Consider the following 21,446-nt stretch of genomic DNA (forward strand, 5'->3'; position numbering starts at 1 on the left):
AGGTCCAGGCATTCAAATCCCAAGTCACGACAGGCGAGTGAAATGGTCTCCTCATTGGAAAATAGTCTGGAAAAGATTGAATGGCAATCACTTTGTTAGCTGAAGAGGCAGAACATTATAAGGTGGGTGTTTCAACCAAAAATTCAAATTTAAAAACTGCAGTGTTTGTTGCAATGTAAAATGTGGCTAAATTCAACTTTTGAAGTCACTGGTATGGTCATTTAACAGGTTGTGATTTGCTCCTTTCCAAGCGTCATGTAATAATTTATCTTACCCCTGGCTGCCCTGTTAGCACACCCAATTTTATTAATTGGTCTTTCTTAACTGTCAATTTCCATATGAAAAAGGTGCTGAAATAATAAGGCACCTCTGATTTAGTTTGTGTCATAGAATGGCTAAGCCTGCTGCTTGGATTTGTATTGTGTAAATCATTGTTTAACTTTGGCTTTGGGGAAGGTCGGCTATCAAGTCTCTCTGAGTCAAAAGGCTCACGTCCAAGTCACGAGTCACTGGTGTTCAGGTCACGAGTCACTGGTGTTCAGCTCACGAGTCACTGGTGTTCAAGTCATCAGTCACTGGTGTTTCAGTCAAAGTTGAGTTGTGAGTCTTTCTTGATCTTCATCTCGAGTCATCAAACTTGGGACTTGAGGCAAGCCAAGTCCAAGTCATGTGACTCGAGACTCTGCAGTACATATTGATAAGACAGGTACTTGGTCCATGAAATAACATTCTACATGGAAATTGCAATGTTTTATTTATTTATTTATTTTTAAATAAATTCTCAAAGAAATTCAGCTTGTGTTTTTTTTGTCTCTTTTCTTATGATCCATGGTATTATCACTGCATTATACTGCATAAAAGCATGCTGTGCTGATTCCATAGGTATGCAGCACTTATTGTTTATCGCATTCAGGCAAAAGTGAAGTTTACAAAACTTGCCCTGAACTTGCTTGGGTTTTATGGGGTTAAATATGAATGAATTTGTCCATTCTGACGCTGGAGCCAATGGCTGTACAATGATGGAGAAGTGGGTCAACAGGTGGGTTTGAAGTTGGCCGGCCACAACGCCTTGCCTGTTCACCTCACCATAATATTACAAAATGAGGTCCAGAACAGGAAGCTGTATCTGGGAATGTTTTGATTGTATGCTATTTTTTTTTTTCTCACTTGCACCGAGCGGCAGGTCGGACAGAGGGCCTATGATTAGAAACCCTTCAACCTGTCCTTCAACCTGCTGAAACCACCGGCAGAACGGACACCAAAACAGAACAGAGACCATTCTGGATCCATATGGAGCTGTGTTTAAAAAAAAAAAAAAAAGAAAGAAAGAAGAAGGAGAAGAAGAGGAAAAAAAAGACCACCTTCACAGACACACAGACGTCCATATCCATGTGTGTGGCAGTAAATCTACAGCTGCGATGAGTTCACACTGTTTGGTAACTGAACCCTAGCTCTTGTCAGTGTTTCTAGTCTAAACACGTTCCAGGACAGAGGTTTTAAATAGGCGGATTCCATTCTCTGTCCTATTGGCATTTTACCTACCCATCACCCCCTTGTTTTATCTGAACACATCTCCCTGTGTCCTCAATCTATTATTAGTTTTAACCTCAGAGGTTTTTTTTTTTTTTTTTTTTTTTACAGCCAGTCCCTGTAAATCTCTGTCCAAAAACTGATGATGAATTGTCTCCCTTGTTCACGCTAACTTTTGAATGCACTCCTCTTGATAGTGTAACTGTACATTTTTGGGGATAATGTGGCGGAAAATAACAATTTACCTTCCAACAATACCCCTGTATATCTCACCTCATTCCTCCCGAGGAATCTGAAACCCAGCTATTTTGTCCTGAACTGTGCCTGAAAAAGAATAGACCTCATGTGTGTTTCCAGTCTAAACATTTTCCCCCACTCCAGCTTTAAATAGACAGACTGTTTCCATCCCCAACTCCCCTTGACAATTCACCCCTGCCCACCAAACCCCATTGTTAAATCTCAACAAATCATCCCCTGCTCCTCAATCCATTATTAGTTTCCACTACCTCACATTTTATAGATGGGCTCCATAATGTTTCCATCCCTTTCATACGCGTCCAACCCCCAGCAAATTACTTGTCCACCCTTCTGCGTTGTTAAATGCCAATAAATCACCCCCCTAAATCCACTATTATTCCCTTTATTATTTTTCATTACAAGCCTCTTTGCAGACAGGCTCTAAATGTTACAGAAAGGAACAATTTCCCCTCTCATCACATCTTTATTAGGCTGCTTGTTTTGCTGATGATACATGAATATTCCAGATGGCACAGGAATGCTATTGTTATTCCCTCGCTGTGCTCCCTTGATGAGGCTCACCTAGAGTGCCTTTTAACACTGATTCACAAGTAAATAACAGTATCTCTACTGTCCGTAAGCAGGTCGGCTCTCGGCAGTCAGCCTGGCACTTGAGAGAGGCAGAAATATGCAGTGAGGGAAATCATTTTGAGATGTCTCATGTTCAGTTTACACAGTGGTATATAAATGGTTGGTTTGAAGGCTAAAGCCAGGGAACATTCCTCAAATAGACTGCCAGCTACCGCTAACGGAATTCGGTTTAAATGGGCAGCTGGGCGCAGATAACACAACCAAAGCTTCAAATATGGATTCACTTTTGGACGTTATGTACAAAAACACACACACAAACACACTATTTGTACAAAACACATACTTTGTGTGTGTTTTTGTACAAATATATATGCATATGCAAACATATGCATACTATATACATATGTAAATGCATATACATACTGTTTACATATATGTGCATATAGTTTAAATATACAAACACTCCACCATACGTTGCTTCTGATTGATATAAATAAAAAAAATAGAATCTGTTGTTGTGTAGCAGGTAATAGAGGTACTTGGTGAACTTATAATGTCCTCACAGTTTTACCAAATGCTTGTGATACTTGCACATGGTTGGGATTTTGAATATTTATATTGTTTTTCAAAGTAGTGAGTTACATTATGTTGAAAATGAAGCGCAGCCAAACACCAAAATAACATCAGACTTCAACAATGGCATGTTAAAACAGCTCAAAAGGCCTTACTTGGACAGAGCAGGGCACAAACACAACTGAGGTTAGGGGTTCAGCTCCCACTGGGCCCCGCTACAAAAGTAAAGCTCCACATAGCACTGCAATGTGGTTTTGATAAATGTATCGAGCAAATCGCACATACTTGGAAAATGGCATGAAATCGAATACACACAAAGGAAAATCAAACACACGGCGGATTTTATTGGGTACTGAGAAATGCTAGATGGCCTAAAAATATTCACCGTGAAATCAAAGTCTATATCTGGTCCAGCGTGACCTCAGAAAAGGGTGTTTGGTCTGACTGAAGGTCTTTTCCACTCTGCTTGCGATGTTTGTCTTCCTGTTTTTATTTGACTGTGCAGAGAAAGTATGAGCAGGCTTTCATTTGAATGTGATGGGAAGGTATGAGCAGGACGGTGCTGAATAAGAACAGTGTGTGGGAACCATGGAAACAGTGCAGAGAGAAGGTATGAGAAACAGGGCTCCACTGTGACATCGGCAGCCGGTATGACATCATCGGCCATGGTGTGATGGAACTCTCTTTTTGCCGCATGAGGTGTTCTGTACAACTAGGATATTTCCAAGCAACGCGTTTGCAGGAAAAACAAAACCAGGACTGAAGTCAGGTCTTTAAAAATTTAATCTGACCAGTTTCAGGCTCTCATGGCAGCACTGTCACAGATCCTAAAATTAGAAACTTCCCACTTGACATGGTTCTCCAGCTCCAAGTGATGTCACACAGCAACTATGAAATACCCAGTGAAGTTATGAGGCTATAACTGGCAGACTGTGAGTTTACATGTATATAAATCCAGTCTAGGTTATAAAGCAGGTCTGACCCAGAATCACCGGCCAAGTCACATGATGTCACTTCAGTTCTATAGTTGTGTTCATCATGTTTGTGCCATTTTCACCGCTGAGACCCATTACGCTGTGCAGTTTCACAATATAACGTCAACAAATGGTGCAAGCGCAATTATATTTACACTATCGATGCCAGCAAGGCTGCTCGACTAATTACACAACTTTATTTGACATAAACAGAGTGACTTATGCAATAAGTATGGTGTCTCTGAATCCTATCATCACAAATATATTAAGGTTAGAATACATTAAAAGGCTCGCACAGAAAGTGGAAATGACATGAATATAATTTTTGAAATGTGGTAGCAAATTTAAAATTGACCTCTTAAACACCTTAAATCCCCCCTTACGTAACTTCAAAGTTAGAAAAAACATCTTCCATATTGTACAACAAAGTCACATACAGCATCACATACATATCTGCAATGCTCCACTGGAGGAACATCACACTTGTACTGAATAAAATATTCAAATCCATGATGCTGTTGTTTTATGGCTGCAGGATTACATCAAATAGAAAATGTGTACTTGTCTTGTGCATTGTTTTTAACACGTTTCCCTGTAATCCAGCAGGATATATTTGGTATCTTTGGAAAGCGTGGGATCTCTAGTAGAATTTAAAATAAAGTTCTGTGGGTTTGAGCAAAGCTCAGCCACACAGCCATGACAAAGCCACCGCAGGAACACACAGGGTCGGAGTGGTTTCGAGCAGCTAGGCCTTTCCTCAGGTGTGTTTACAACACGTCTGATGCCAGCAAGTAGAAAGCTGAATAAACCACCTCCTTGGTATTGTATTGCCACCATAGCACCATTACTTATCTAAACCCACAGCTACACACTTAGCTAAATATCTCCGTCTAAACTTAGCTGTGACATATCTGGGCCCGCCACACACAGAGCAATATGTTCCCTTTGGCCACTACAGTAAGCCCATGTAGACATGCAACTCTGCAATGGGAAACCACAAACCACAAAGAGGACAGAACACTGAGCACACAGCCAGCCAGCCAGCCAGCCAGCCTGCGAACATTCAGGATAGCAAATCCTGACAGAAGAAAGGCTGACCTTGGTGAACAACAATCCATCTGCCAGTCACCAGTCAGCATCCTAATAACAAGAAAGTCTGGCATAACAATATCCAGCTTCACCCCAAACCCAGCTTGCCTGCATTAAGATTAGGCCGGAGAAACTAACCCTGACCCTGAGCAAGCATTTGTTTTGATATTCAGTCAGATTCTAGCCTCTGTAATATTCCAGTTTCCCTTATTTCAGTAGCCTAACATTCAGTAAATACTCCTTTTGATCAGCCTGCTATTTCGACAGACTCTGCATGAATAGTGTAACATTGAGTCAAGCATCAAATATTACATCATCTCGAATTTTGTAAATTAAATGCAATCTTTTAAAAAAAATCATTAAAATGAAAAAAACAAGTAAGCAAGCGAACCTTGAAAACTGAGAGGCAGTTCAAGCAAAAAAAAAAAAAAAAAAAAAATGTTGCCGTTGCATAAAAATCATTTGACTTCCATATCCTGAAAACAAGCTGGATACCCGTGAGTGCGTGATAAAATGTTAGCTGAGTTCAGTTGTTTTTTTTGTTTTTGTTTTGTTTTGTTTTGTTTTGTTTTGTTTTTCAGTGTGGCCAGGCTGCGTTTCCTCATCAAGCTGTTTCCTTCAGATATGGTGAGGTGAATTCTGGGTACAGAGGCTGTCCTGACAGACAACACACACACACACACACACACACACACACACACACACACTGGTCAATGGGACTGTTTTGACAGACAGAATACCTCAGACACATGCACATGATCTCTGTCTTTCTCACTCTCCTCACTCCTGGCTGTGTTTCTTTCTTTTTTTTTTTCTGGTCAGACGGTCTCAGAGGAGTTCCTACTGTACTGAGCCAGCATAGAGAAAGAACATATCCATATTAGGGAAAGAGAAGACATCCTTATATGGGGAGGCTTCCTCTGTAGTAACAGCCCAGTCTGCTGGCTTCTCCCTCGCATTCCTGCAGCACAAGGTTTCTCTGGGAGTTTTTCATTTCCGATTCGCTGGCTGGAGAAGGAGCAGGGCTGCCTTTCATAAGAGTCTGGCCTGGTGTGTGATCCTTTTTCAAAAAAATACACAAACCAACCGTCTAGCCTCTTTCCTGCAATCCTCCACTCTGGGGTTTGATGTAGTAAAATAAGCCTGGCCGTGGACAGGGCACACCTGGCCTTTCAAGTTCATCATAGACTAAACCTCATTAGGCAGGTGAGAAGCCAGAGAACATGTAGACTTTGTTCCCGTAATATCTGCCCTGCATAGCTGGGCTGGGCTGCACTCTCACTTCAGTCAACTCAGGGATTTGTAATAATCGTTTGCCCTGACTAAGACCTTGTGCAGTCAAAATGTTGCCGTGTCAAATGTAAAATAAATTCGCCAACGTGAGAACATGGAGCCTTCGTTTCTGTAGAGTCTGTATCTGTGTGGCACTGTACGTCAGCTTTTCGGGAAATTTAACAAAAAAAAAAAAAAAAACATGGCAAATGTTCAAATGGACAACTATCCACTTCGGGAATTACTATTAACCTAGAACATTCAGTCTTTGTTCGCCTTGTAGGCTACCTGCCCTGCATACCTTGCCTGGATGGCTCATTCGGCTCAAGTGTTCAGGAAATATTCTGTCAAGAGCAACTCACTTTTATTAGCAATCATAAATGACAGGAACATGCCTCTGTTAATCACATTCCTGTCCTGTCAGGTTGAATATTATTATTTAGTTTCACTTGACCTTGAGAATTTGTCATTTTAATTAAAGGGCGATTGAAATAAATGGGCAGCTGATTTAACTGTTATCACATCATCGAACGAGCATTATCATTCAAAATAACCCGCACAGGTATGTCTTAGTAGGTCGACTGCACCTTCTAGTAGCTCAGAAGGCTGTTATCATCTATTCATATTGTCACTCAGTCTTAGCCAATCAAATAGGATCCTGGGGCCAGATGAACTGGGATGTCATATAGAGACGTGCAGGCATCATTTTCATTGTGAAAGTTAGAAAAAAGCGGATTGATGGTGGGGTTTTCAATGCATCCTGCATAAAGCAACAATACAAACTTACAGCTATAGGAGACTCAAGTGGGATTTAAAAGGTTATAGTCTCCATCAATTCAAAACGAATATATTTTTTGCCCCACCGAAAATACCAAGGTATATCGAGGGTTATTTGTGATTATAGTGCTCCATTCATGCACAAATGGTGACAATCTATTCCTACAACGTGTTTGGGTGACTAATATTCGTAGCTGCAGTTTGTCTATTTGTGTCAGCCACTGATGTCAGTGCCCAGGAATACCGCTGTGGTGTCCCAGGCCCAGCCACACAAGTACAGTAGACACACTACACGACTGCAGCCGCTGCCACAGCTTTGTGCTGGAAGGAGCACCTTGATAGATAAGCAGCTCAAGTTAATGGCTCGAATGAATTTCCTTTCCCTAACCACTTGCTGTTAATTTTCTAAAGTACAGCCTGTCTGTGGGGCTTTGAAGCCAATGCTGAGGAATGCTGTTGCAGGCTCCAAGGCCTAAACCATCCATTACACATCAATCAGTTTCTGTAAATATTTCTTATTTTTGTGTTTTTATGGGTTTATATCTGTTGTTTTTGACTGATCTCCTTGGATGAATGTCCCTTGTACCATTCATGTTGAAATGTGCCATGTGAGTAAAGTTTCTTTCTCTCTTTCTTTTTTTTTTATTATTAATATTTATAGGTACCGGCTGTCCATTTGTGAAGTCAGACTTCAGGAATTCCCAGTGTGGGGTCCCAAGCCTCTAACCAGATTTAACCTCCCTTTCCAGATGAAAGCCTCTCTGAGAGAGATGGTGTTGTTTGGCCGAGCAGCAGAGCCTTGCCTTCAGACAGCAGGAATGTGGGATGTCTGGAGTGGGGGTCAGGAAGCGAGGAAAGAATGCCAAGTATGTCCATGTTTGTCCAGGGCTGGCTCTCCATTCAGCCCCCAGTGACGTGAAGCGAGGGCCAGCGAGTATAAAGAGAGCTCAGCTCCCCAGTCAGAACTCAGAACAACTCCTCTACTGAAGCTAAACTCTAGCTTTCACCAAGAAAGAACGAACGAACGACAGACCGACAGCAAGCCTGCGAACGGAGCAGCAGAGAAACACTAGAAGACAAACCGACAACGAGATCAACTTGATCAGACACGAGCAGTTTCTCTCAGCTCCACGACCCTGAGCTCAAACTCTGAGACTAAAGGAAGACTTTCCTATCGAGACTTTTTTTTTGGAAGAATCTGAAGCAGTTTCTAAAGAGGAGAAGAGATGTCTGCTGGATTGAACAAAATGATTGTGCTGCCTTTCCTGTGCATTATGCTCTCCTACATGGTAAGTCAAAGCCTCTGTGCTGGTGTTTTATTGTTGTGTTTATGGAAAAGTCAAACTAACATTATATTGACACATTTGCCAGGCAGTGCACTTTATTCCTTTTAGAAGCAAAGCTTTCCAAAACATTTCAGGAGTCAGAGAAACTCATTTCCTCTGTGTTTTTTTTTTGGGAATGCTGAGAACTAATGTAAGGGTCTGTGTGCTCAGTATGAGGAACAAATCATTCTAGTGGTCCATTTATCTGCATCTGTACTTTCTCCAGGTCTGTTTTATCCATTATGCATCTTAATAGTGATTATATTCATCTGAACATGTGTCTGCGTGTGTTCTCTGCTCAGGCTGCAGGCCAGGAGTGCAGTGGCCAGTGTACGTGCCCGTCCACGCCCCCCCAGTGCCCCCCAGGAGTGAGCCTGGTGCTGGATAGCTGTGGCTGCTGCAGGGTGTGTGCCAAGCAGATGGGGGAGCTCTGCACTGAGAGAGACGTCTGTGACCCACACAAAGGCCTCTACTGTGACTTCGGAGCCCCCATTAACAGGCGCATAGGAGTCTGCACAGGTGAGCCATTGATGAAAGCAATAATGAAATAATTTGTGCAAGCTGTGACTTACAGCCTCTGCTGAGAGGTTTGAACGCCTTCCCACAGTCCTCTACAGAGGTCTTGTGGCGATAAGTCTGCCAGGATCTCCTCAGTGGCTTGTTTGTTTATTGACTGAATCGTGACATGGCCTTGTCCTTTCCCCTCCGCAGCTAAAGAGGGAGCCACCTGTGTGTTTGGAGGCATGGTGTACAAGAGTGGGGAGTCTTTCCAGAGCAGCTGCAAGTACCAGTGTACCTGTCTGGATGGGGCTGTCGGCTGTGTCCCGCTTTGCTCCATGGATGTCCGGCTGCCCAGCCCTGACTGCCCCATGCCAAGACGAGTGAAGGTGCCAGGGAAGTGCTGCGAGGAGTGGGTGTGTGATTCCCCCTACACACCCGGCTTCATGGGCTCTGCCTTGGCTGGTAAGTTAATTTTTATAATATGTCTGAATGTAGTTTGTATGTTTGGAGTATCAACATCAGTAATGGTATTTGGTCATCATAAAGCTAACAGTAGTAATGACTACAGTCTCCAGTGTTGCATAATCAGGATGGTCTTTGTAATTCTGTTTCCTGTTGTGTTTCTAGCCTACAGAGAGGAGGAGACCTATGGCCCAGACCCCTCTATGATGAGGGAGAACTGCCTGGTTCAGACTACTGAATGGAGTGCCTGCTCCAAGACCTGCGGCCTTGGCATCTCCACCAGGGTCACCAACGACAACCGCGAATGCCGCCTGGAGAAACAGACCCGGCTGTGTATGGTCCGACCCTGCGAGTCACACCTGGAGCAGAGCATCAGGGTGAGTCCTGTTTAAACACATGACCACGCATAGCGCATAACCTCTACAGAAATCTCTACCCCGGAAATAAACAAAGAATACCCACTAAAGTTTTGATTTGCTTATTTCTTCCTACAGAAAGGCAAGAAGTGCATCCGCACGCCAAGGCTGTCCAAGCCCATGAAGTTCGAGATCTCTGGCTGCACCACCACCAAGTCCTACAGGCCCAAGTTCTGCGGCGTCTGCCTGGACGGCCGCTGCTGCACCCCCCACAGGACCACCACCCTGCCCATGGAGTTCAAATGCCCCGATGGTCAGGTCATGAAGAAGCACATGATGTTCATCAAGTCCTGCGCCTGCCACCACAACTGCCCCGGCGAGAACGATATCTTCGAGTCCATGTATTACAAGAAGATGATTGGAGACATGGCGTGAGCCGCAAGAGAACAATGAGAACTTGTGACTTGAAAACAACAGAACTCCATCTCATTTCGCAGCTCAGTATATATGTTTTTTTTTTCTTCTATTATGTTTGATTGTTTTTTTTTTTTTCATTGTACAAGTCAGTAGTCCAGATGCTTGTCTAAGTGTCTGTGTGTGTTGTATGGCTGGTGCAACCAGCCCTATAGAGCTCAGACAGAGGGTTGCCTAGCAGCTCCAAGAGATTCCTGCACTATAACGTCTATTTTGACAAACCTAAGGTCAGGTTGTCCACGCCATTCCCCTTAAAATCCTATAGTCAGCTTATCCACGTCCTTTTACAAGCCCGTCCATTTTACTGTGTAGTTTTTATACTTAATCTAAAAGCTGGTTCCATAATCTTCTTCTAAATGAGGTGGGTAATAACATCCCCCCTCTCTGCCCCGTCCCTTCACCCCCGAGTCCAGACCAGACCTACAAACTCCAAGCAGCTGTAGAGGGAGCAAGCAGACCACAGCAGGCCAGTGTTCCCCCCTGTCCAAACAGGTCTGAATGTGTCCTTGTGAGTGTGTATGTGTGTGTGTGTGTGTGTGTGTGTGTTTGTGTCTGTTCACACAGGCCCTGAATGTTGGCCTTGTCTCTGCGTCTACGTTGTTTCACTGCTCGCAGTGTGAAGAAAAGGTCAGAGTTTCCGCCCAGGCGTGTTAGAGCTGGGGTGAGAAATTAAGCAGCGTGCTGAGTTTAGGGTTAGATATGGAACGTAGTGGGCACGCCTCAAGGCTTTGCCACGGCACTGAGAAAAAAAAGAAAAGAAGAAAAAAAAAAGACGTACTGACTTTTACTGATTCAGGTCAGAAGGAAAGGAACAAAGTGTCTATAGAAACCAACTGTCTGTTTTGTAAGAAAAATAGAAAAAAAAAGACTGGAAGAATTGTAATTTCATTCCTTTTTTAATGTTGATGTGTAAATGGTGTATATATTTGTACAGTTTAAGTTAATTTAAAAGCCAAAAGTGTTATTTGTTCTGTGCTTCCAAATGTATCAATAGTGTATTTTTTGTCAACAGTATTTTTTACTATTTTATTGAGAAGTGTGACGAGGATGTTACATGTTTTCATGTTGTAGCTGGAAATAAAATGTTATATTTTTTATATAAACATGGCAGTGTTCTGCAGTGGTTCATTCTTTCACTTCTTTCATTGAGATAGACAGATACACAGATAGATAGATAGATAAATTTTTCAATTTAACCCACTTACATTCAAACCGTTTCATGTTCCTTTTCAGTATCACATAGGAATACGACTCAATCTACAAATTCCATGGTTTTCTGAAAAAAAAAAAAAAAAAAAAAAAAAAAAATCTGTTATGAACATGATCAGCAGTGAAGGATGGTACAAATAACTGTGAATAATTTTCCTTGGGATAAAGATCCATCTGACTCCCTACTCATAAAACCAGTAGAAAAAAGCTCATTTGGACTAAAACTTATAATTTGTAATGTCATGATATTAGTCTACCATGCAGCAGAGCAGCTCCAGACAGCATCCCACATTTACATCTTAATGCTGTTTGTGTGTATGCATCATATTAACACTGATTTAACTGTCCCTAGCCATGGGAGTACCACATGCATTTTCAAAGTGGATATCATATTAATTTAATGAGCTTTAATGTGTTGATTAGACTTTACAGTTTTTATATTCAGGGATAATGTGGGACATCAGTTCCTTACACTGGTTCTTATTAATTATGCAGGCCTACAAGACAAAGTGCATTAGTTCTCGCACACCAAGCAAATGGAATAATGCAGAGAAACAATGTTGGATTACCTAATTCGAAATTAATCTCTCTTAAATAGCTTAGAGGCTAAATTTAGTCAGCGCTACACATTTTACGAGGCCTCATAATGACATAGTTTCAGTTTAATAGTACATTCTGTGCACTGTTGTCAGCTTCTATTTTAATTCTCTTTTCTTTTTTACATCACGTGAGTTCAAAAGTTAATTGTTCTTAATGAGTTGTAGTTAAATACAGCTGGATAATTTGGTCACCAAAAGAAAATGATGGTCATGTGCCATTTGGCCTGTGGAGTTTTTGACAGCCTTTACCTCTGAAAGAGAGAATGAGGCAGCCTTATATCGCCATCTGCTGCCTATATGAGACCATTTAACTTCCCTCCTCCTCTTCATCATCTTCTTCTTCTTGTCTCTTTTTTTCTTCTTCTTCAAGTAAAGTAAGGACAGTATAAAAGTATAAAAGGCGGAGGTATAAAAGTAAATATAAACATTACCATGCATCCAAAACCAAGTATAATAATAAGTGAAAGAAGAATACATTGTGATGCCAAGTATAACAAGTGTAACCAAATAACAAATGATTAATTTAAACTTGAAGCCAAACCAGGGTTTGGATTTTGGTGTGTTGGAAGTGGATACACCAGCCGCCTGTGTGTCAGCGCGGTGATTCATGTTCTCAGCTCATCGCCCACAAACTACCAAATGGAAACTGCATCTCCAGTGTGAATCAATATGTCTGTTTTTCCTGTGAGAAGCCGAGTTCAGAATGACTTTGAACTGTGAGTTCACGTTGGTAAATTCAAAGCTCAGATGAAACCAAGACAAAAAAAAAGGCCGCTTTGGGAATTCAGTCTTTGTAGGCAAAGTGTAACGTGGCGGCTTGTGTGCAGCTTCATAGACAATAAATATTGCATAATCGTGACTGATGTGCTCCTGTTACATGTCATCATTTGATATGACCCAGTAAAATACCCACAAAGTAGCAATGTTGGTACGTCGAGTTTATTGCATGTCATTGTGCTAATATTAATTAGACTTTAGAGGCCCCAAAAGATTTATCAGATGAAAATGTTCAGATTAACTAACCAATTTATTTGTTTTCTTACATAAATTCCACACAGGTTTAGATTACAATCCAGCCATTTGTCTATTAAAAATGTCCACTTATTGCCGTGGCTTGATCAATTTCAAGTATATCTTATAATAATCAAGCAGAGCTATCCCAGAAAGAGTCAGTAGCTTTGTACATGTTTACATGAAATTACTGTACAACCCCGCCTTTTCAGTTGGTATATAATGGTAACTGCCTTTACTTTTCACATACGTCAATGTGCAGTGCTAAAATTATTTGAAAAGCAGGCAAGATACATTATTACACTAAAGCAGAGAGAGGGAGAGAGAGGGGGAGGAAAGGAAGGAAAACAAGTTGTTACCCTTTAGGATCAGAGAAGTAGTCCCATTGCGGTGTTTGTGTGTGTGCGCGCGCATACATGTGTTGTGCATGTTACATATGAGTGCAGAGAACATGTGTGTGTGTCTGCTTGTTAGTATGCATGTCTAGCTGCAGTGTGCATCTATGCTAATGTACGTGAGCGACAAAATGTTGCAAGGGAGGCTGCACAGCAGTGTGGCGCGAGCGGGCTTCCTCAAGAAATAAAACCTTTTCTCATATTCACACACTGTCCGTGGAAAACAGAGGCAGCTGGTAAAGAGGAGGAGGAGGAGGAAGAGGAGGAGGAGGAGGAGGAGGAGGAGGAGGAGGAGGCAGAAGAGGTTGTGGTGTCATCTGTGTATCGGTCTCTTCTCAGCCTCGCCTCAGCTCGTGGAGTTTCTGGGCAACGCTTTCAAGCTCCGACTCGATGGCTGCCAGACTCTCAATCTCTGGCTCCTGCAGAGATATGGTGAAGACAGCAAGTGAGAAAAAAAGATACTGAGACACACAAAAAGACACTGAGATACAGAAATGAGCGGTGCAGTGCACATTATCATATACAGGAAAGCTCTTTTTTTTTTTTTTTACATTCAGAAACCATCTTGGCACGCAGTCAGCTTCCTTGCAGTGTCATTCTGACTTTCAGCATGTGCACGTTATTTTCAGTAAGCCTCTCTATCACAGGATTTAACGTGTGATAGCTTGTGTCCATCGAGTCCCTTGATCACTTCCTTTGAACACTCTGCCAAGCAATGGCTGCGGCATTTTGTATCCTGACAGAACTGAAGCTGTAGGATGAGTTCTGATCCAGCTTTTTTTTTTTTTTTTTTTTTTCTTTTTTGGCACACTGTAGAAGACTTTTGACACCTGACTCAATGTTCTGGCCCTGAGCGAGCGAGCCAGTCTGCTCAGCCCCTGCATGCACTCCAACAAGCAAGTCTCTCAGCCTAAAACCTAGCAACAGTGTGAGTTCTGAGTAAGTCATGGTTTAAAGGAACAGTTTACCCAAAATACAAAAACCAAGCTTCTGTAGAAATAGAAAAACAGATAGTTGCCATTTTACCCAAAGCGCACCTCATTCAGCTCCCATGGTTAGACATGCACTTAGACATGGTTAAGTTTACACATTAGTTTAGACATGGTTAAATTTAGGTATAGATTAAAGATGGTTAAGATTAAGGCACTGGTTTGGTGTGGCTACAGTTAAAGTAAGGTGCCTTAACCCTAATGCTGCTGAGGAACAACAGTGAACTGGCAGAAAAGAGCTCCAGCAGAAAAGAGTTGCCTTGTATCTGACTCAGTGTTTTTGAAAAGAGCTTTTGCTGTTGAGTTTTTCACATGTAAGTTTTTGATAGGTTGAGTTGGATAAAACTACATCCAACCAGCCCTGTTGTATTAGGTCGAAGGGGGGGCAGACTAGAAACTTCACCAAATCACACAGAGACTATCTGGATGGATAGTGTGCACTAGAGGCAAGTCGGAAAATATCTTATTTTTGTGTTTTGGGTGAACTGTTTCTTTACGGTTCATAAAGTTGTTAGTTGATAATAATGATGGAAAATACACCTCTGGCTTTCGGCTAGCGCTGCCCTCCTCCTCCATCACCCTCCTCTCCTCAGGCGTCCTGCGAGCGATCATCTGCAGCTCCTTCTCCTCCGGACTCCTCCGTGTTTCTCCTCTGCTCTTGTCCTCCTCCTCGGCCACCGCCTCCTTGGAGTGATGAGGCACTTCCTGCTCCCCGCCGAGCGGCTGCACCTCCTTTTCTCCCGCTCTCTTCTTTGCCGGCAAGCTCTTGGCCCTCTTGCTCCATCGCTTCAGGCTATCTCTACTCCCTCTCTTCATCTCCCCTTCATCCTCCTCTTGTTCCCTCTCCTCTTGTGTGTCATCGTGTGAGAAAAATGGCGAGCGCTTCTTCTCCAGCCCCTCCCCACTTTCTTCCTTATTTTCTTTAGGGAATTTTGTCTCCTCTGATTTGGCTTGAGGTGCATCTCTCTCTTCATCAGATTCATCACCTGGGAATAATAAAAAAAGAAAGAACATGGTCTGTTTTTCCTCTGTGTTTCCTTCCTGAAACGTCTCAGGCTACCATGAGGAATACTCTTGAACCACCAGCAAGGTTCCACTCCTTGTAATGACATATTTGTTGCCAGCTGGCAGCGTCACCCGTGGTACAGCTATCTGTGCTTTATGGGAATTAACAGCACGGCTGGAGCAATCACAACGCTTGGCTGAAACTGCCCTTTGCAGAGTGCACCCCTGCATTTAATTGCGCTCCTGGAGCTTTGCCATTTTAGACTTAAGATTTATATATATATATATATATATATATATATATATATATATAAATTTGGATATAACAAAAGTTAGATCACTTTCTTCTCCCTAACTACTTTCCAGCACAGTTTTAGAGATTACTGCGAGCGATTGGATGTGTACGCAAGCTGGCCTGCTCATTTGAATTCTGGGGACGTTGGGATACTTAATCAACTCTGTTGTTGTGCTGTCATCGTGCCTGTTATGTTGGCCTCTTTCCACAGTGGGGGCCGGTGGGGGCTGAAATTCATCACGTAGATGGAAGCACTTCTATCAGTCAGCTAGTGCTGTGGTGCAGGCAGCTCCATCTAAAAGCCCATTTTTCCAGCCTCCTCCCTCCCTCCTTTAAATCCTGCTGTCTGCTTTACCTTGGTCAGCTGCATTCCATCTTTTAATTGGAAAAGGGCGCTCCTTCTCTTTCAAGTGAAAATAAATTTGATTTGACTCGAGCTTTTTTGTTCTACATGCAACTTTTTGGTTCCCATGTTCTCCTCCTTTTCACTGTCAAAAAACAAATAATTAAAAGCAAAAGACGAGCTCGCGAGGAATGCAAGAGGTATCGAGATGCACTTGCCTTTCTTTTCCTTAGTCATGTTTTCCTCCTCATATCCCTCCTCAGCTGTCTCCTCTGAGTTTGCTCGCCTTTCTTCATCTTCTCCTTCCTCCCTCTTTTCAGCTTTGCCCTCACCCCAGTTAGTCATGGAGCCTTTTTCCCTCTTCTCTTCCTCCGTCCCACCTCTCTCTCTCTCACCGCGCTCCTGTGACTCCTCATAATTCATTCTCTCCTCTTCTTCTTCCCCTCCATCTTCATTCCCTGTCTTCCGCTTCTGGTCCAGGATAGATCTTTCACCCGGTCCACCCAAAGCATCCAGCATAGATTGATCTGGAAAAAAGGGGTGGAGATATAATTCACCAGGAGCAATTGATTTTCCGAGGACTTTAAAAGCGGGCGCCTACATAAAAAGCACTACAGTTTATTAAAAGGGTTTGGTCGTATTGATTACCAGATTTGTCTTTTCTTGCTTGATTTAGGGAGCGGGTACTTGTCAGCCAACTTTTGAGAGGAAAATAACAAAAGTAATGCTGCAATGCACCTGCTTCTTATCCCACCTTCTTAACCCCCCACAAGTGCATGCTCTGAATACATTTCATTTACAGGATATGAAATTCAACAGCAAAGCAGAGCACTGGCATTAGCTCTGACACAGTCACTCCACCCTGAAAGTCCTTGACCTTTTTTATTGAGCATGATGTCCTTATAAAATGCAACAAAGTCATATTGTTACCATTTGAGCGCTATTTATTTCACTAAACGTGTCTCAGTTTGCCCTCCAGTAGTTAAATTCAGCAGCCAGTGTTCAGGTGGGGCAACAAGCCTGTTCAAGGACAACAGTCCTTAAATATATCCCCAAAATGTTCTCTCCCCGGGATAGAGGTAGGTTTCAGAAACACCACGCTCTTCCTCTTTTCACTGATCTTGCACAACCCCAACCACCCATCCTCTCGCCTGCTCTACCCACCCACTGTCTTGCAGTTTATCAGATTGCACAGTGGGTGGAGAGAAGCTCAAACTGGGTGCAAAATTACTGTTTAACACCATCTGACATCTGAACCGGTGGTAATCAACTGCACAGTAGATACTGGAAATAGATGCAATATTTAAGACACTGGAAGTTCTTGTCCTTGCTTGTTCTTTCATGGTCAACTGTATTTGGCCATTTCTCATTTGCCAACAAGCACACTTATCCTTTTGTGTGCTTAAACAGTGAGGCTGGCCCTAACTTGAATATAAGCATGTGAGCTGTCAGGCGAAAGGGCCTCATCTGTGACCCAATTCTGTCCAGAGACAGCATCAGCAGCATTTAAATTATATACCTCTGTAACTCTCCCTCCACCCGTCTCAGGAATGGCATTCACACAAACGGACTGTCAGTGCTGCTTTAGTGACACCATGAAATGGGAAGCAATGCATCATTTTGACAGCTGGCGCGCTTAAAATGTAGATCAGATATTACTCAAAATGGATCAGAGTAAATTTTTCCCGAGTTGTGATGACTAATAAACACGCATGGAACATCTCTGAAATGAGAGTATCAACCCTCATGTGGCTAAAGAGGTTTAAGGACCGCTGATCGTAACTTTAAAGAAACTCACCCGGAACTGGATCTGTGGTTTGAGGAATATGGGTCACGTGATCCGAGACCACAGTGTCACCTTGCAGCTCAGCACGCTCTTGGTCACCTAGGATTGAAACTCATGTTATTTGGTTTGCTCCCTTCATGTCTCCTGCAATGTCCTCGGACATAAAGGACATATGCAGGAGTTTCATGTCGTTTCTATGCAATTTACCGTCAGACTTCAAGGATAATTTCCTATCATTTGCTGATAAGGGAACAGCTCAGGAGTGCAGTATGTTCAGCACACAAACAAACAAACATCACCTCTGCACTGTGGGATCTGTGACTCACCTTGAACAGCGATGTGCTGCAGCTCCTTCAGAAAGTTATGATGGCGAAGGATAGTAACAAGCCTGTCATCTGCGGACACAGACGCACATACACGACAAATAATGTGAATAAAAGCAATCGAGCGGCGCTGCAGGGGTAACGTGCAGGTGTATGTCTCACCCCGTCACTTGTTCACAGGACTCAGCACTTTGCCTCGGTGTTCGTCAGAGTTAATTGCCCTGAAATTTACTGCTTTCAAAGCGGGGAGTACAATTAATCATTTGGCCCGGAGAGCCGCCTCCAGTGAATTACAGCAGCACCCTTCTTTCTGCTGACCCACTAAGAGCACTGCACACACAGCAAGCACAAAAAGACACAACTATCGTACTGTGCTCCAATATCCATCTATACGCCAATTCTGTAGCTTTCTTCCTTCCTTCCTTCCTTCCTCCCACTCTTAGCCGCTTCCTTCTTCTTATCCACAGCTGTCTATTTCATTCGTACCATTTCAAAGCTTTGACTTTTACTCCTTTGCCCCCCTCCCTTTCCACTTTCTTCTTCCCATTCACGCGGTGGTGTTCAGTTTCCCCTCTCGCAGCGTCTGCTCGGTAACAAAAGCCGTGTGAGTAATGCTATGATTGATTTTTCACAACAAGGGCAACATCAAGGTAACACAATGGCTGTGTAATTGAATAGGCTTGACTGAGTCCTAGTGACCCTCCTGTATACACCACTCTGCTGCGAGCTTTTACCCAGCAGCCACTGCTTCTACCCATTAAGTTTATGGTGTGAGCGTGGTGTGCTCATCATGAACAAACACAGCAAATATTGGTTCCTATTACAAAAGGCAATGGTTTGTTTGAAGATGGTGTTGTTCCCATGTTAGGGCTCTGTATATGTAAGCATATTTTTGAGTGCTGATATGAATCACTGTATTCAAAGGGAATGCAAACTAAAACATCCACTGCACCATCTTTCAGTGAGAAAATGTGTATTTTAACCCTTTCGCGCATGGCGGTCACTACAGTGGACAGCTGTTTAAAGTCATTTTCTCCTAAATGCAATGGTTTCTATGGTGGAATTGCATATCAGCTGTTAGAATGCTCTCTGCTGCTCCCCTCCATTGAGGTTTATGCAGAGACTGTCAATTCTTGTTGCTGAAAACATATTAATACTAGTATCATGACATGGTAATACCAGTCCTGCATCCTTAAAGAAGCATGGAGACTCACAAAAGTGTTCATGCCCTAAGAAGAGTAAAAATACATAAGAAAAAAATCTTGACTCAGGCTTTCATAATTCATGCATCAAAGGGTTAACCTGTATAATGACCAAAGGTGAGGTTTGTGTCCTAAAGTTGAAAGTGCTCACCTGTTTTCATTTTGACCAGACAGTCCTGACTGATGGGCAAGGAGTGTGGCCTTGATAACACGTCTGTCAGCGCCTCCACGATGCATTTCATCACCTGGGGAGAGAGAGGACGCATGAATTTGGATTTAAGAGTGACACAAACTTCTGCGCTATTACAATGTTGTTAGGCTCCCGGTGAGTCAGGAACGCTCTGACAGATGTATTTATAGAGTCTGTGACAAATTACAATGGAATCAAACGAGTTTCCGCTGCTTGTACAGTGTCGTGGATGTTGTCCTCCTCTCTAATTCAAAGATGCATGAGAGATTAATGTTTTTTTTATTACCAGTGTGCTTTGAATGTCAAGGCAGTCTTGCATGTCTGATTATTTTCTTCACTCATCAGCGCGCTCCTCTTTTTGTCTCTTGGCTCTTTCAAAGTTACTCGCTCAAATTTCTGACACCCCTTTGCCAACTCTCCCTGCCACACTCATATTATTATCAGTCTTGATCTAATTCGAGCAACACTTTCATCTCTCTCTCTCTCTCTCTCTCTCTCTCTCTCTGTCTGTCAGTCATTCAGGACATGAAATGGACCCACCAAGACATTAGGGTCATGACTTTCTGTCTCTCTCAAATGGTATCTATTGATTTTAGCAAGGTCATACTGAGATTGCCCCTAGTGGATTAGATATTAAATGCAAGTTAAATGGCATGGATTAAATATTACTAACCATTTGCCTTTTGTGTGAAAAGGCATGAAGGAATTGCAGAGAAGCTGTCTGAAATATTGTGATCAGCACTTCTTAATTATAAAATTTACCAAATTATTCTTCCCCAACAGCTTAATAGCTATGAATTTAGATTTACTTTACTATCATATATTAGCAGGGTAAATGTAAGATAAATTGTAGCTCCCTTACCACTACTACTGCAATTACACCACTCCTATTACTGCTATAAACCAACATTATTACTGATAATTATCATTATAATAATGAAAGCAAACATTTACCTTGACGTCTTCATTCTCCAAGTGACTTGAAGTCACTGGCAATGACAGAACTGGAAGATAAGAAAAACATAACTTGAGCATCATATTTTGTGGATGTCTGCTGATCTTTATGATCCCTGTGTACAGATTATAGGAAGATGGGAATAACAAACAAACCATTTCAGTGACAACTTCTAAAAGGCTATTTAATAAAGGAGGAAATGCAGTAAAAGTGCAGGTTAAATGCCTCTTTTGCTCCGTAGGCTTCAATAGGAAATAAAAATTTTCCTGCAAACGGCAACATCTTCCGACAGTGTTTGGCGCTGTCTTTGGTGCTGAACCGAGAGAGGGACAGCGCACAATGCAGATTTCTCGCACCAGAAGGAGTGTGCCGCGATATCAATTAACTTTTAACAAGGTTCGGCTTTTTCTTACCGCAGCTGGTTAATGCTGTCAAAATGAACAATCCTCTCCCGATCATCTTGGCAAATACAGGCGCATCAAGCTCTCCAGGAATAGAAAATGGCAAAGCTTATTTCAGAAGGTCAGATGTGTCCCCCCCTCCGCGGATGAAGTCGGTGGATTATGGGTGCATTCTGAACAAAACTTAGCCGCCTTTCGTTATTTCTGGAGAGCTAAATTTCCTCCAGCATCCGTGACCCCGCAGCCTCCGTCCTCTGCTCTCCCCACCGACACCTCACCGCAGCGGCGCCCGCCTTTATAGCAGCCTGTGCGGAGAGGAAGTGACATCAGCCGGGGACAGGGCGAGTGCTGCTGCACCTGATGGAAAAACCTGCGCGCTGCTGAGGGCGGACACAGGTTTGGAGTCTGTCATGTAGGTGGAAATCAAACCTGTTACTATTCTGCTTTCGATAACACAGAGCAGCATTCAATAACATTTTGGTGTTTTTATTCTTTCTATCTATATTATTCATGTATGCCTCAAGCTTCCAAGTTTGATGTTTCAAAATATGAGTGGATAAAGGCATCTTATATCAGTAGTCC

General features: G+C 42.6%; 2 protein-coding genes across 2 annotated transcripts; one reads left to right on the forward strand and one right to left on the reverse strand.

Moving 5' to 3' along the window:
- The first annotated feature begins 8,016 nt into the window (after positions 1-8,016).
- ccn2a (cellular communication network factor 2a) lies at positions 8,017-11,264 on the forward strand. Its single transcript, XM_030047566.1, has 5 exons — positions 8,017-8,332; positions 8,671-8,887; positions 9,080-9,331; positions 9,497-9,708; positions 9,826-11,264. Exons 1-5 carry the CDS (start codon positions 8,270-8,272, stop codon positions 10,120-10,122), a joined length of 1,041 nt encoding a protein of 346 aa, XP_029903426.1. The 5' UTR covers positions 8,017-8,269; the 3' UTR covers positions 10,123-11,264.
- Positions 11,265-12,889: 1,625 nt separating this feature from the next.
- Positions 12,890-21,155, reverse strand: chga (chromogranin A). The gene is made up of 8 exons (XM_030047873.1): positions 20,877-21,155; positions 20,463-20,512; positions 19,470-19,563; positions 18,120-18,188; positions 17,806-17,892; positions 16,226-16,534; positions 14,905-15,350; positions 12,890-13,794 (listed from the first exon to the last, which is right to left on the reverse strand). Exons 1-8 carry the CDS (start codon positions 20,920-20,922, stop codon positions 13,711-13,713), a joined length of 1,185 nt encoding a protein of 394 aa, XP_029903733.1. The 5' UTR covers positions 20,923-21,155; the 3' UTR covers positions 12,890-13,710.
- Between the last annotated feature and the right edge of the window lie 291 nt (positions 21,156-21,446).

This window comes from Myripristis murdjan, chromosome 24 (assembly GCF_902150065.1).
Source record: "Myripristis murdjan chromosome 24, fMyrMur1.1, whole genome shotgun sequence".
NCBI lineage: Eukaryota > Metazoa > Chordata > Actinopteri > Holocentriformes > Holocentridae > Myripristis > Myripristis murdjan.

Bases quoted from the DNA above. Each gene is read 5' to 3' on its own strand.
- ccn2a (XM_030047566.1), top strand. From the start codon at position 8,270: ATGTCTGCTGGATTGAACAAAATGATTGTGCTGCCTTTCCTGTGCATT. The intron at 8,888-9,079 runs GTGAGCCATTGA...TCCCCTCCGCAG, and splicing joins GCGCATAGGAGTCTGCACAG to CTAAAGAGGGAGCCACCTGT. The intron at 9,332-9,496 runs GTAAGTTAATTT...TTGTGTTTCTAG, and splicing joins CATGGGCTCTGCCTTGGCTG to CCTACAGAGAGGAGGAGACC.
- chga (XM_030047873.1), bottom strand. From the start codon at position 20,922: ATGATCGGGAGAGGATTGTTCATTTTGACAGCATTAACCAGCTGCG. The intron at 18,189-19,469 runs GTGAGCACTTTC...CTGTGTCCGCAG, and splicing joins TCTGGTCAAAATGAAAACAG to ATGACAGGCTTGTTACTATC. The intron at 15,351-16,225 runs GCAAGTGCATCT...TATTATTCCCAG, and splicing joins CATGACTAAGGAAAAGAAAG to GTGATGAATCTGATGAAGAG.